The 15,871-nt window shown below is 48.9% G+C and overlaps 1 protein-coding gene across 6 annotated transcripts in view; it reads left to right on the plus strand.

The window, feature by feature from the left end:
- RALGAPB (Ral GTPase activating protein non-catalytic subunit beta) overlaps window positions 1–15,871 on the plus strand; it is a 2,501,232-nt gene that overhangs the window by 1,197,296 nt on the left and 1,288,065 nt on the right. For all 6 annotated transcript variants that reach the window (XM_069652125.1, XM_069652127.1, XM_069652128.1 and 3 more), the window contains one exon: window positions 11,232–11,379. In XM_069652125.1, the coding sequence (XP_069508226.1) occupies window positions 11,232–11,379 (148 nt within the window). The remainder of the gene's footprint in view (window positions 1–11,231; window positions 11,380–15,871) is intronic.

Genomic DNA, 15,871 nt, shown 5'->3' on the forward strand with positions numbered 1-15,871 from the left:
GGACGGGCAACCTTTTATTCAGTCTGGGATTCTCCATAAACAAGAAGAAATCCAGCCTTGACCCCAGTCAAGTCAAGCAGTTTCTAGGAGCTCTTATTCGGACAGAAGACAGGCTTGTCTTTCCCTCCAACAAGAGGTTTCAAAACATGCGGTTTCAAATCCCTCAGTATGTAGCCGGTCGCAAGGTGACAGTATGCAAGGTCATGCAACTGCTAGATATGATGGCGTCCTGCATTTACTTGGTTCCTCATGCGCGTTTGCACATACGCCCCATGCAAGAGCGGCTCAACAGCCAATGGTGTCAGTCCAGCTGACTATGGGACGATCTAGTGGTTGTCTCGGTAGCCCTCGTGCTCTCTCTGAGGTGGTGCTCGAGGGAAAACCTCTTGAAGGGGGAAGACCTTCACCTCCCCCCCTGCAGTATAAGCCACTCTCATGACGGACGCATCCGCACGGCTGGGGGCTCTCCATCTTCAACAGACGGCGCACGAGGTTTGGCCCCCAGCGGTAGCTTCCAACTATAAACCTGTTGGAGCTACTAGCAGTGTTTAAAGCACTGAAAGCCTTTCAGACACAGCTACAGGGAAAAACAGTACTGGTCCTCACAGACAGCACCACAGCCATGTACTACCTGAACAAGCAGGGGGGGCCTCATTCTCCGGGGCTGTCCAAACTATCTCAGAACATTTTGAAGTTACCTCTCAAACACAAGATGTGTCTATTGTCTCAACACGTTCCAGGGGAACTCAATCTGCTGGCAGACGTGCTCAGCCGAGACTCCCCACTGCCCTTACAGTACGAATGGCGACTACACAAAGACATCATCTCCAATGTTTTTGCAGAATGGGGTTTCCCAGAGATCGACTTGTTCGCAACTCTGCAGAACTCACAATGCCATAATTACACCTCCAGGTACCCTCAGAACCAATCCAAGGTGAATGGTCTCTGGATAACATGGTCAGGGAGATTTGTTTTCGCTTTTCCCCCTAACTCCCCTACTCAACAAGGTTGTGCACAAGATGCACCAGGAACCAGTAACCATGATTCGAGGGGATTGTGTCCTCCGACGTATTCTACATCTATGACAGTAATCACCACAGCTGTGCTGCTTCGGAAAATGTTTCGGCGTCCTGCGTTGATTACGTAGATACACTGTCCCTCGAAGGCCTCCTTCGAGCGCTGACGTCACCGGATGTTATATGTAGGACGCACGACACCCGTAGCCTCAGTTCCATTTTTCCTGTGAACGTGTTCGCTTCGGAATCTCAGCACACCTCGGTTCTTCTCCTGTTGAATCAGTTCTTCGTACTTGGTTAATTGTGAAATATGTCTTCGTCGTCTTCTACCCCGAGGTCGGGCTTCAAGAAGTGCCGGGACTGCAGTTCCAAGATGTCGCTTACGGACCCGCATGACGTCTGCTTGTGGTGCCTCGGCGAGAGACATGCCACCGATGACTGCGATGAATGCCAGTCCTTGACGTCGAAGGCCTTGCGGGAGCGGAAGAAGTTGTTGTCTGTTGGTAGGGTTTCCAAACCCTGTAAGTCGAAATCCGCTGGGCTTTCGACCTACGATTCGAGGGGCGACTCTCCGCGTTGGCGTAAGTCCAGGGGGTCTCAGTCCCGGAGTGGTTCTGGCCATTCCTCTGCCTCTTCTAGGCATTTGCGGAAGCGCCGTCACCGGTCGCCTTCCTCGCCCGAGGACTGCGCCGGACGGCGGGTAGCTTGTCCCAACAAGAATTCATCTCTGGCGGAATGGGACGCGTTTCGCAAGGCGATAATGATGACTTTCGAATCGCAGGGCACCGATCCGTCTGCGCCTTTGAGAGAAGCCAGCAAGGAACGCTGTAGGGCCACCGCTCGCACGCCTTCGGGTTCGGGCGGTCGGCGTGATCATCGGGAGCCGTCTAGACGATTGGAGCCTGTGCAGCCTTCTAAGAAGGCATCAACACCGTCAACGCCGTGTCTGTCGAAGGACTCTCTCGAGGCTCCGCCTCCGAGGAAGTCTTCAACGCCATTGACGCTGAGGCCGTCGAAGGACACCTTCAGGGCTCCGGCCTCGAAGCCGTTGTCGAAGTCGTTGGTGCCTCGCTCGACGTCCACACCGATTCCGCCGACTCCCTCAGCGCCTTTTGAGGAGGCTTTGTCGGAGGTGCCCTGGAGGCTGGTGGAGACTCCGAGGAAGGCTGTGAGTAATTCAGTGAGGCCTGCGTTTGAGCCTTTTTCTGTGCCCTCATCCAGGGATTTATTCCAGCCTTTGGATTACATCTCCGAGGTGGATGAAGGGTCAGATGTGGAGGGGTTTGTTCCTCCTGAGGTTCCTGATGACCTGTTATCAGGTCATATCCAAATGGAAGACCTGCGTCAATCCTTACATGACGCCAGTGGTCTGGACACCTCTCCGGAGGTTGAGTTTGAAGGCCTGAGCCTGGTACACACGCTGAGTCGTCGTACAGGTTTCTCATGTCGAGGGTGACGGAGTACTTGGGGTGGTCTGCTCCACCTGTGGATTTTCTGCAGGATGACCTGACAGATATTTTGGACCAAGGTCCACCCACTGACCCGGTGCTGCCATTTCATATGGCCTTACAAAGAAGGGTGGCGGCGGCTTGGACTGCTCCGGAGAGTCTCCCGGCAGTGAATAAGACGTTAAAGAAAAAATACTGTTCAACCAGTGGCGACCTCTTCTACTTGTCTATGCACCCCACTCCGGAGAGTTTGGTCGCACAGGCGGCTACGGCCCCAGCAAAGCAGGCTGCGTACCCTGCCATCCCTCCGAATAGGGACGACACGCGCTTTGACGGTTGGGCAAAGAAAGTGTTTTCCTCTGGGGGTATGGCTTTAAAGGCAGCCAACTCCGTTTGTGCCTTGGCAAGATTCACTCACACTCTGTGGAACTGTGTATCTTTGGTGGCTGAACATATTCCCGAAGGGGAGGAACGGGATGGTTTTGTTGCCCTCGTTCAGGATGGCAAGGATGCCATGTGTGAATCCGTTCAGTCGGGTCTGGACGTGCAAGACTGTGTCAGCCAGTCCACGGCGACGAGCACCGTGATGCACAGGTTTGCGTGGTTGCGAAAGTCGTGATTTGCTCCTGATGTACAGTCCCGGCTTCTCAAAATGCCCTTTGATGGTGTCCATCTTTTTGGCAGCAAGGCTGACGAAAGCCTTCAGAGGTTGCAGACCTCCAAAGCTGCAGCAAAGTCGTTGAGCGCTGCAGTACGTCAACCTCCGCTTTTTCATCCTAGGGGACAGTAATGGAGGGGAGGTTCCTTTTGATACTACTCTTCCTTTGGTAGATCGAGGGGGGGCTGCCAGTCAAAGGGGCCAACGTAGGAGTACCAGAGGTGGAAAACAAGGTACTCGAGGTGCCAAAGCCGCGTGGCAGTTGCCTCTTTGCCCTCAGGCATGCCGCAGCCGCTTCCGCTCAGTCATAAGGCCATGTCCCATGGTTCCCCTGTTGGGGGAAGACTGGCGCAGCATCTTGTTGAATGGCGTGCCTTTTACTTCAGATGTGTGAGTTCTGGAGATCATGGCCCACGGCTACCGCCTTCCTTTCCGGCAGAGGCCCCGCAACAATCCACCAGGGAAGCTCTCTTTGAAGAGTCCGGATCTGCTCCTTGCACAGGAAATCAAATCCCTGCTGGAGAAAGGCGCCATAGAACTGGTGCCTGTAGCGGAGAGGAACAAGGGATGGTATTCCCCATATTTTTTGATCCTGAAAAAAGACGTGGGATTGAGACCCATCATGGACTTGCGAGGTCTGAACAAGCTCTTCAGGAATGACAAGTTCAAGATGGTTACTCTCTCTCAAGTCCTCCAGGCCCTTCAACTTCAGGACTGGTTGGTGTCTCTCGACCTCAAGGATGCTTACTTTCATGTGCCGGTTCATCCCAAGCACAGGAAGTACCTGAGGTTCGCGGTTGGCGACTCGCATTTTCAGTTTTGGGTCCTGCCGTTCGGATTGACCTCTGCCCCGAGGGTCTTCACCAAGCTGATGATGGTGGTGGCAGCGTATCTCAGAAAAGGGGGGATTCACGTCTACCCCTACCTGGACGATTGGTTGATCAGGGCGCGCTCTCCCGAGCAAGTCCTGGATCATCTGTCAGTCCCTGCCACTCGCTTCACAGGCTGGGCTTCTCCCTCAACTTAAAGAAAGAAGTCCCACTTGACACCTACCCAGCGGCTCCAGTACATCGGAGCAGTGCTCGACACATCTCTGGGGCAGTGTTTGCCACCCCAGGTTGAGGGTTCATCACATCCTGTAGATGGTAGACAAGTTTCAACATGCCCAGAATCTCCCGACGTTCGAGTTCTTGAGGTTGCTTGGCCTCCTGGCATCCTGCATTCTACTGGTGCCAGAGGCCAGGCTGCGGATGAGATCTCTGCAGTGGGCTCTCAAGATGCAGTGGTCGCAGTTCTCCAGCAGGATGTCGGATCCCGTTCAGGTGCCACCCTCAGTCGCCCAGGATCTTCTGTGGTGGGCCGTCGAAGGCAATCTGATGAAGGGGCTCCATTTTGACTACCCTGGCCGGAGGTGACGATCGTGATGGACGCATCCCTCACAGGATGGGGAGCTCATACCAACGAGTTGACAGTCAGCGGTCGTTGGTCTCCGTCAGAGTCCAGACTCCATATCAATCTGTTGGAGCTGAGGGCCGTCAGGCTAGTCCTGAAGGCTTTTCTGCCGTCTGTGCGGGGGAAGAATGTCCTGATTCTGACGGACAATACAGTGGCCATGCACTACCTCAGCAAAAAGGGGGGGGGGCAGGGTCTCTCCCACTGTGCAGAGTGGCGATGCAGCTCTGGTTCTGTGCCATCCAGCAGGAAATTTCGATCTCGGCAGTTCATCTGGCCGGAGATGAAAACGAGGTGGCAGACGCTCTGAGCAGGCAAAGCAGAGTCTCTCACGAGTGGGAGCTGGCTCAGGAAGTTCTTTTGGAGATCTTCGCCTTTTGGGGGACCCCACACCTGGATCTCTTCGCCACCAGTGTCAACCGGAAGTGCGAAAGATTCTGCTTGCGGGAATTTCCTCCAAGAGGAGCCATAGGGGACGCGTTCATAGTGGAGTGGTCCTTCAAACTGCTGTACGTGTTTCCTCCAGTCCCTGTCATTCCGCAAGTGCTGCGGAGGTTACGGAGGTTCGGTCCCGGATGATCCTCATTGCTCCGGCATGGGCCAGGAGAGCGTGGTACCCGGACCTTCTCGACATGTCCATCTGCCCTCCATGCCGTCTTCCCTACCAGGACGATCTTCTCTCACGGGAGGGGGGTTGGGCTCTCGATCCAGAGATCAAGTCTCTCAACCTTCATGCTTGGTTTCTGAAAGGTTGAGGTACAAGGATTGGGACCTCCCTGAAGACGTGATGGAGGTGCTGCTCTCGGCCAGAAGGCCAGCAACAAAATCCCTGTACCGTTGCCGTTGGAGAAAGTTCTGCGACTGGTGCAGGGTACAGAATGTGGATCCTTTTCAGTGTTCATTTCTTGTGGTTCCGTCTTTTTTGCTTTCTTTAGCCCACAGGGGCCTGCAAGTGGGTACCATTAAGGGTTGCCTGGCGGCGCTGTCAATATTTAAGCGCTCGTCTGAGGAGTGTTCTTATTTTAAGATATCTTTTGATTTCTCAGTTTTTGAAAGGGCTAACTAATGTGTTTCCTCCGTCACCTTTCCAGGTGCCCGGTTGGGATTTGAACTTAGTTTTAAAGTTCCTAATGGGAGCTCTGTTTGAGCCCTTACGTTCTTGTCCATTGAGACTGTTGTCCTTTAAGACTGTATTTTTAGTTGCGGTTGCTTCCGCCCGCAGAGTGAGTGAGTTGCAGGCACTATCTGCCAAGCCACCTTTCACAGTGTTCCATAAGGACAGGGTTGTCCTTGGGGTTCGTCCTTCTTTTCTTCCGAAGGTTGTGTCGGAATTTCATTTGAGCCAGAAGATAATTCTTCCGGCGTTCTATCCTCCTCTACATCCTGGCAAGGAAGAGGAGAGGCTCCATAGGTTGGATCCTAGGAGAGCTTTAAGTTTCTACATCTCACGCATGTCCCGGGTCAGAGTGGACGATCAGCTATTTGTAGGATACGCTGGAATGCGTTTAGGTCAAGCTGTTTCTAAGCAGACCTTGTCCCGTTGGATCATCTTGACAATCTCTGAATGCTACCATCTGGCGGGTAATGACCCTCTGGTGGGCTTACGGGCTCATTCTACTAGGGGTGTGGCTGCCTCCACTGCTCTGCAGAGGGGTGTTCCCATTTGTAATATTTGTGAAGCAGCCACATGGGCCTCTGTCCATACTTCTGTAAAGCACTACTCCCTGGATTCTATCCATGGGCAAGATTTGACCTTTGGTAAGGCGGTCCTCTATTCTGCAATTTGATTGGGCATTCTAAAATTCTACTTTCTTTTCCCACCTCCATACGTTGGTTCTGCTTTGGGAGTCTGTCATAGATGTGGAATACGTCGGAGGACACAATCACCTCGAAGAACAAATTACTTTCTTTCCTGGTAACGTTCTTTCGATGGGATGTTGCTCCGACGGATTCCACATCGCACCCTCCCAGCCTGCCCCTCTACAGAATTTTGTATGCGATCGTAGCTTACGTTTCGGCAAGGCTTTCTGTAGTCCTACTGGGAGAAGATTGGTGCCACACGTTCTGGGAAAAAACTAGAACTGAGGCTACGGGCGTCGTGCGTCCTGCATATAACATCCGGTGGCGTTGGCGTGACGCGACGGTGGCCCTCGAGGTACAGCGTATCGACGTCGGACGCAGACACCGAAACATTTTCTGAAGCAGCACAGCTGTGGTGATTACTGTCATAGATGTGGAATATGTCGGAAGAACATCCCATCGAAAGGACGTTACCAGGTAAGAAAGTAACTTGTTCTTTTGGTGGCCCCATTATGGGCACGCCAACCCTGGTTCTCCCATCTAATGGAAATGTCTCTCTCTCCCATAATGAATCTGCCTTGTCCTTACAACATGTTGTCTCAGGACAAAGGGAAACGCTCCATCCATGCCTGCAAACTCTCAAGTTAGCGGCCTGGCTCCTGAAATCTTAGAGTTTGGGCATCTCCAGCTTCCTCAGAGATGCATGGATATACTCAGAGAGACAAGGAAACCAAACACCAGACATTTCTACTCTAATAAATAGAAACGATTTGTCATATGGTGTAATACCAGCGACATCAGTCCCATTGAATGTTCCCCTACACATATTGTGTTATTCCTGGCTCACCTGCTGGACTGAGGTCTTGTATTCAATTCCCTAAAGGTTCACCTAGCTGCACTTTCAGCCTACACTACATCCCAGCAGAAAGTGTCTTGGTGGAATATCCCAGTGATTAAAGTTTTTATGGAAGGGGTTAAAAGAATGTATCCAACCCAGCTCCCGGATGGGACCTTTAATGTGGTGTTAACCAGACTTATGGGGTGTCCATTTGAACCTATGCACAAAGCAAGCCTAAACACACTCACTTAGAAGACAGCCTTCCTAGAGGCAGTCACTTCCATACGAAGAGTTAGTGAACTACAGGCCCTCTCTATTCTAGACCCTTTTGTCACAATTCACAGAGATACAGTAGTTCTGCACGCTCACCCAAGGTTTGTGCCTAAATTCATTTCAAAGTTCCATGGGAACCAGTCTATAGGACTGCCTACATTCTTCCAGAACTCTACCAAGTGGCAGAAAAAAGCCTACACACACTAGATGTGCGCAGGGCAGTCATGTACTATCTGGAAAGAACGAAACCACTAAGGAAAACAAACCAGTTTTTCGTTTCAGTGGCTGCTGGTAAATAAGGGGACCATGTCTCTAAATCACTTATCTCTAAATGAATTGCCAACTGCATCCCACTCTGCTGCAAACTTGCCAAGAGAGAAGTGCACTACAAGCCTAGAGCACACGCTACTCGGGGCACAGGGGCTTCCATAGCATTCATTGCAAATGTTCCTCTCGAGTCCATTTGCAAGGTGGCAGTCTGGAGTTTCTGTACACACCTTTACAAAACACTATTGCCTAGACACTCAATCTAGGTCTGATTCTCTGGTGGGACAAGCAGTGCTAAGACATCTTTTCACTACTGTTCCTTCTAACATCCCAACTCCAACTCCGGGTACTGCTAGCTCGTCTATGCACAGCATGTGATTCTAAGCAGATTAAAAAGCATCAGAAGACATGCATTACTTACCGTAATAGCATTTCTGATGAGTGTATCTGCTTAGATTCACATGCACCCACCCTTCCTTCCCACTAGATGGAAGGAACATAGACGTCTTACTACTTCTTTCTTTCTGTACTCGCACATGATAGTCATACGGCTCCCTCAAGGCAGAAAAAATACAATCAGAGGGATCTCGATGCGTGAGGATTTCTGGGTACACTACACGTCACGTTGGGGATAGTGTTACAGACACGCCTATGCCGACGTCCACTTTCGATCCTTGAAAGACAAGATGCAATAATCTGCGGTTGCCACTAGATGTCGGACTGTATGCACAGCATGTGAATCTAAGCAGATACAATCATCAGAAATGCTATTACGGTAAGTAATGCATGTCTTCCCAGTTTGACAGTCTGAAGGAATGATCAATTTCCCCATGACAAATGAGCAAAAGGCCAGGTAACTGATCTGTAAAATGATAAGGACGGGTTCAGAAACAAAAGCCAATAGTTTTGGGGTCCATAGACTATGGAGGGAAGTTGGCTAAAAGAGAATTCTTTCCTAACAGTGGATGCAATCCATTTGCACCCTGGGAAGGGCACTCAGCCAATCAGGTGGCTGGAACAGTGGATGAGAATACACAATCCCCACTCGCTGTCCCAGTCCACCCGAGGCCCTTCCCCGGGTGGCGTTCTTTCTTCTTTTTTTTTCAGTGCAGGGAGGCAACAGGGAACCGCTCCCTGTTTCCCCCCCCCCTCACTTCTAAATGCCACAATTACCCCTCCCCCTCCACTTATTTGTTGGACCGGAGCATTGCGCTCCGGTGCTGGAGCCCCTCCAGTCTGGCCGCCATAGACATGGAAAAGGGACTATGGTGTGTCGATTCTTTTTTTTTTCTTTTTCATTTTTGATCAGTAGATTGGCTGCGCAGGCAGCGTGGATCTCTCGATGGACTATTGTGAAAGCCATTTGCATGCAGCGCCGTGAGTGCTATTTATACCGACGCTGCATCCGGACTCGACAGCGCTGAGAATTCTCAGAAATATGCTAATTCCCTTCTACCTTGGATATCCCCACCTCTTTTTGCTGGACTTCTAGGACTTTTAATTATTTATAACCTGGAGAGACTAATGTATTTTTCTGCGATTTGGACACTGTTTCTCATTTGACTTTGGAGTCTGACTATAGGCATCATCTTTACATTGTGACACACAGCACCTTCACTGCTTAATCCCCTTGGTTACAGGAATGCACTCAAAGGTGATTGGCTGTCTGGCTGTCCTTGGAGGACAGCCACCCTGCTGTGTGATTGACAGCTAGGTTGCGAATGAATGGGAAAAACCTGCATAAAAGGTGAGGTTTTTTGCTTGGAAGACAGAGCCGGCCACTGGATGAAGGAATCTGAAGAAGAACTTGGAAGAGACGCTTGCTTGGTTTGCCCGGTGAAGCCCTGCTGCATTGCTGAAGCTCTGAATTCACCTTGATTAGAGAAGCCCTGCAACAGACGACTTCTCTCTTTGGGTTGGTGGGACCAATCAACCCTAAAGCGAACTCGTCTGGACATCTGCTCGGAGCTGGCTGTACTTGCATTGCTGGTGCAGGAACCGATTGCCATGGAGAGGAACACCAGAATAGTGTGTCTTGTTTTTTTAAGTCCGACCCAAGCTCCAGGATGATCCTCCAGACTCCTATGAAGGACTGACCAAGCCTGAGCCACCTCAACAGAGTGCTGGACCCTAGATCTGAGGAAAGTCCATAAAGGTATCCAAGAACCGCTGTGGTGCTGTTTGCGAGAGCCGCAAGGAGCTGAAACTACAAAGTGCCGCTGATCTGAAATTTGCCCAGTGCTGCCACTGACCTTCAATTCGTAGTGCAGAAGTCCCCAGACATCCTCCCTCTTGTCCCCACGACTGGGGTCCACGAACAACAGGATCTGCAGACCTACACAGGAACAACAGCCAACTGGAACCAATTTTTTCAAACCAAAGGTACTGTGAACATGAGGGGACTTACCTCTTGTTGTGTAGCCTTGCTAGTTCTCAGTTGAGACTTGTCTTGGTTGTTTTTGCAGAGTTGCTTGCAGTTTTGCGCCTCACAAGCCTCCCAGCTTGTGGCCCTACAGTGATTTCATTTTTTGCAAAGACTTCTAAAACATTGTGCAAGACTTTTTACCTACCTGCAAGAAGTGCTTCAGGTCACCTAGACTTTTGCTCAACTAACATTGCCTGTCCTAGCTCCCTTAAAGACTCTTCTTACCTCTGACTTTGTGCTTTACCTTTCCTTCAGGAAAGGGTTAATTTACTTTGCATTTGAGGGTTCAAAAAGTACTTAACTGCTTAAGAATATTTGTTAACCATTGTTTTATTCCCCCCTCTTTTCCTTTTGACACTAAACTCAGTATTGCTCTAAATGTACAAGTGATATATCAATGTCCACAGTGTCCTAGTTATTTTAGTCACCTCAGGGTGTAGGAATTGTCTGTGTGCCATCCCAAATGGGTATCTACTGAGAGTGTGTATTTTGAAGAATATTTGTGTTACATATATTTGCTCCCTTCTAAAGAAGGCTTATTCAACTGACTGTTAAATTAATAATTGTTTAATCAAGAAACCTTGAGAGTAAGTGTTTATTTGGATACTCGTTACTGTGAATCGCTGTGTAAAAACCCTACAGCTCACATTGACCCCTCTTGAGATAAGCCTGGCTGCTCACTCTACCAATTTACGTAGTACATGCTTATACCAAAGGTTAGGTTAACTATTGCCAAGAGGACAAGGCTGGTGCAGTCTCCCACAGGGTACTTCATACAATCTTGCCTAACAATTTTCAACACCTGAGCCGCACCGTGACCCTTCTCAGAACAGTTGCCAAGATCTGCTGCTGCAGGAAGAATATATCAAAGATAAGGAATCAGTGGGAGGAACATCCATCAGAAAGAATATTACTGGAGATAAATAATCTGTTCTTCTTCCTTGGTCATGTATAGCTTATTGTTTTAATGTTTGAACAAGTGGATATATAAAAGCTGGCTATTTGAAAGTTGGAGGTCTTGTATATGAACTGATTTTACTTCTTCTAATTTTAGATTCTACTTGATGGAAAGTTTAGCAACGATGAAAGTGCTTCCATTGAGAAACCAGTGACATTCCTTTCTTTGAAGCTGCGCCTTGTAAACATATTAATAGGGGCTTTGCAAACAGAAACTGATCCGAACAATACCCAAATGATATTAGGTTTGTGTTAACTTTTTATGTTAATCATGTGCTAAATATAAAATGTTGTTTAAGGTGTCACCTCTTATATGCTTGAGTTAAAAAAATGTACAAATGTTAATGTTGCCGCAAGGTTTCCAATAGTAGATTGAATGAATAACTGACAGTTTAAATCCCACTATCCTCCTAACCGTTTTGACATTGTTGTATTGCTGTGTTTAAGCCTCTTAGTTATTGCAGGCAAAGGAACCAAAGCACGGCTTGTGCCACAGCCCAGACTGAATGTAGACCACCTCCTTACTCCTTGCTTAGTGGCTGGAAACTGCCATTCAGAACTTTACCAGTTGTTCCTTCTCTCACCCGCCGAATGGAGTCTCTGTTGGATAAGACAAGCAGGATGACTCGCATGAAGCCTGAAAAGGCATGCCTTCACACTGTGACACGTGTTTTTAAGCATCTGAATGGTGATATGTAGCTCTCCACAACACACCCAACTAAATAATGCAAGGAAAACTCACTCAGTCTTTTAAAGGGCCTTAATATCTAAGGAAGAGCTGCAAATGAACACTGAAAATATCCGGTTGTTGATTTCAAGTCCACTGTGTTGCCTTCTTTTAACTATGCATTGTAACTGAAAGGTAGGAAAGGTTTAATTTGCGGATTACTCGCACAAATTCCCAACCTCCGCTTAAGGGGGAATCCCAAGGATTTCTCTTTTGGCAACTTTCCCGCCATAGTCCTTTGGACCCCTAAATATTTTGCTTTTGTTTTTTAACCTGTCCTGACTTTTTACATGGAAGTAAAGCCTTCAGTTTGACTCCGCTGGCCTTTTGCTGTCTGTATGAGACATGAGTGAAACCAACATTGGTCCCTGAATGGACCACTGCTGCTGTTTGAATGATGCAGATCTTTACCATTGGTGGGATTGGACTTGATTCGAGGCTGGATTTTGGATAAAAAGAGGGCTCGTGGAGCTATTTCCTTCCTGGATCTAGCCTGGCGAAGCTCTGTTGGACTACCTGATCTGTGAAGGCCCTCTGGGGTGCTTCAACCCATGGACTGGTGGGACCAACCGATTTCAACGTGTTCTCTAGGATGCAGCCGTCTTGAGCCTTTCGCAAGTTTCCTTAGACCACCTGGTGGTCGCCTTTCTGCATTTGCACCCGGCACCTCCAAGTAGAACCAATGGCATGAAATTCAAACAAATCTAAGTCGGGGGGGATAGGTAAATGCCAAGTATTTGTCTCCGCCTGTTCTCCATAGGATAGCATTTTTTAGGAGTCTCTTTGTATCCTTCCATTCCACTTCTTTTAGTTCATCACACCTGAGCAGTAAAATCTGAAAGACAAGAACACATTTTTTTTTCAACAAAACATTTTTATTGAGCATTTTTCGCAGGATGAACATTAACATAATCCATGGAAACCTACATAAGCACATGGGGTAAAGGTGCAAGGCGTCTTTGGTGGTAGTATACAGCGCCAGATCAGGGTAGTAAAGGGGATTGCAACAGTCAGGGTCTGACCACTCTGCCAATTAAAGGCTTGTCTGGGTTGAGTGTGGGCCCCCCGAACCCATACGGGGCTTGGTGTATTGCTATGTGATTGTATGGGCAGGTGGTGTGAGCTCGGACACTCTGGCCGGATTAAGTTATCCACCTAGTGACAGGGGAGGGGGGTAGTAGTGAGGCAAGCCTGGGAATTCCTCTGAGTAATCGAGGAAAGCGGCCCAGATTCTGTCCCAAAACTCTGCCCACCACATAAGGAGGGCCTGGCCCTAGGAATTCTTCCTAAGCGTGCTATTGTTATTTTGGCCACTGTCAGTAATTGAGTGCATAGGTTGGCCATGTGTCCTGAGAGCGGGTAGGCTCCTCCCTGTGTCTCCCAGTAAGATCACTCCCGTGTCTCATGGAATGCTCAAGCCCGTGATCAACCGGATATGTTCTAGTATCTCCCGCCAAAAGAGAGAAACTTTCAGGCAGTCCCAGAGAAGATGAAATAAAGATCCAGTGGCTGGACAGCCCCTCCAGCGTTGTGCCGGAAGCTTCGGTTTATATTTGTTGAGTAGTTCCGGGGTTAAATACCATCTGAAGCATACTTTCAGCCCTCTTCCTTGTTGGTAACACATTTTGAACTTTTGTGCAGCAGGGCCCAAATACGCCCCCAGTCCTCTAACTCTTAATGTCCGACCCAGGTCCCTTTCCCAAGCAAGCATGTATTTCTCTTTATCAGGGTCCGTTCTGTCTAAAAGGCGCTAAAGAGTTGAAACCCTGCCCCTGAGTTTTGGGGGTGTGAGCGTGTGTTTCAGAGCTGTAAGACGCCCCCCCGCCTCCTTTGGTCCTGACAGAGCTCTGCGACACCCAATGCCTAATTTGAGTGTAACTAAACCTTTGTGCCTCCGTGACTATGGCTTTCTCTTTCCATTCATGAAATGATAAGGGGACCCTGTTGGTCAGGAAGTCTGAAACCCGTGTTAGGCCCCCTTCCCTCCACCTGGTGAAACCATGTGGGTGCACATGGCCGGGGGAAAAGTCAGGGTTGTTCCATATTGGGGTTTAAGGCCCCAGTGTGTCTCGGCAGCCCCACTTACGGGCGGCATCTCGCCAACATTTGACCGTGTTTTTGGTACAGGATAGTGGGGCTAATTTCTGAGAGCCCTGGTGCATTGGGAGGTGGGGGGGGGGAAGTGTGTTAGGCAGAATCCCGTGCAGTGCCCTTAGGGACCACTACACACGATTAAGACCACAGGTGGCAATACAAGTTTTACCTTTGGTACAAGCCTGTACTACTAAATTATAGTGTTAGCAGTAGCAGAGATTACACAAAGGGACCACAATTACTGTGACTCAAGCAAACACTGACTCAAGGTTTCAGGTAGAAAAATATAAGTACATTTATTTTTAAACCATTCATTATAAACACAACACTTCTATTAAACTTCAATAAAAACCACACATTAAATATACTACAATTAACCAATTCACTTTGTACAGTAAGTCTCAAGGTAAGTACCCTGTGTTGAATGCACCAGTGTTAGGAACAAAACACGTTTCTGCGAATACAATTGCCATCACTTTTTGACAGGTCGGTATACTAACTAAACACGTATCCGTGACATGAAATGCTACCGGGGTAAAAACACATTTAGCAATTGAGATACCCATAGGGAGTTGGAGGCAAAAATCACAGACAATATTTTGGTTAGGCAGGCAGAATCAAGAAACACTCAAAGACAGGAGTTCAAAAGTCAAAGGGCCGGAGCCAGGGTTGAGAGACACCGGGGCCTGTTGCCGAGGATCACACAGTCAGATAGTTTGAGATTCAACGTAGCCAAAAGTACTTCGATATTTTCAATGTTCGGAAGCAAAAGTTATAAGAAGAAGGGAAGACAAGGGCAAGCCTTGGAAATGAAGAAAAGGGATTCACCCAGTTTCCTCAAGTAGAACCCAGTACCTTGTTCCAACGGTGCAGCTGGTGCCCTGGCAGTTGTTCCTAGTGGTTTCCTGCAGACCCACGATTCCTGGAGCTTCGTTGTGAAGGAGGACGTCTGAAGAGGGTCTGCACCACACAGGGATGAGGCCGGCAGCAGCGACACGGAACAAAAGGTGCGCTCCTTAAAAACAGGAGAGGCTCTTCAGATGGCTATCCGGACCACTACAGCTGTGTGTAGCGATTTCGACCAAGGAAGAGGATCCTCTAGCTGTGGAAGATGAGCTGGTTGTTCCCACCAAGCTCAAGGGAAGAAGACTCCGGACTGGATCTTCTCTGAGTCGTTGAAGGTAGATAGCTCAGGACTGCAGCAGGGCTTCACCAGGAAGGTAGTTGCAGCAGCCGTCGTTCTCTCTGCTTCTCGTCGGTTTGTTGCAGTTCCAGTGGCGACTCTATCCGACTTCTAGCCCAAGAGACCTGCCTTTTATGCGCAAAACCCCCATTCACACAGCCTGGCTGTCAATCACGCAGCAGGGGGGTTGTCCAGCCCGGACAACCACCTTGATCAATCGTAACAAAGTGCGACTTGGGTTTCCTAGGATACCCTGTGCAGGGGGTGACTACACCTCTCCCTCACATCCAGCCCCCCTAGACACCCAGGTGCCATGAGGAGGGCTTCTAGGTAGAAGCCTGCCAAAAGACAGCGAACAAAGAAGGCAAACCTGGTTTGCCGCGCAAAGTAAAACACAAGAAGGAGTTTAACAAAAAGAAATGGCGAATAAACAGCACCGGAGCCAAAAGAAAAAGGATTTGGTCAAGCGGGTTTAAGTTCTAGGCTAAAACAATAGCCTACAATATTACCACGGTTATATAAGATAACCGCGGTAGAAAGTTAGGGTAGATACCACTGCCACCAGCCATGTCTAATTGTTAAAAGAGCAAAACAATGCTCTAGGAGGTACAGATCAAAAAGGGATACAAATTAACCCTTTCCAGTACTCCATGGAAGATGGGGTGTACGGGATCTGTGGTAGATTGACTAAGTAAAGTTAATGGTAACTTTACCCTTTTCTGGGGGACAGTAT

This window comes from Ambystoma mexicanum, chromosome 3p, assembly GCF_040938575.1.
Source record: "Ambystoma mexicanum isolate Mex_15411 chromosome 3p, UKY_AmexF1_1, whole genome shotgun sequence".
Lineage (NCBI taxonomy): Eukaryota > Metazoa > Chordata > Amphibia > Caudata > Ambystomatidae > Ambystoma > Ambystoma mexicanum.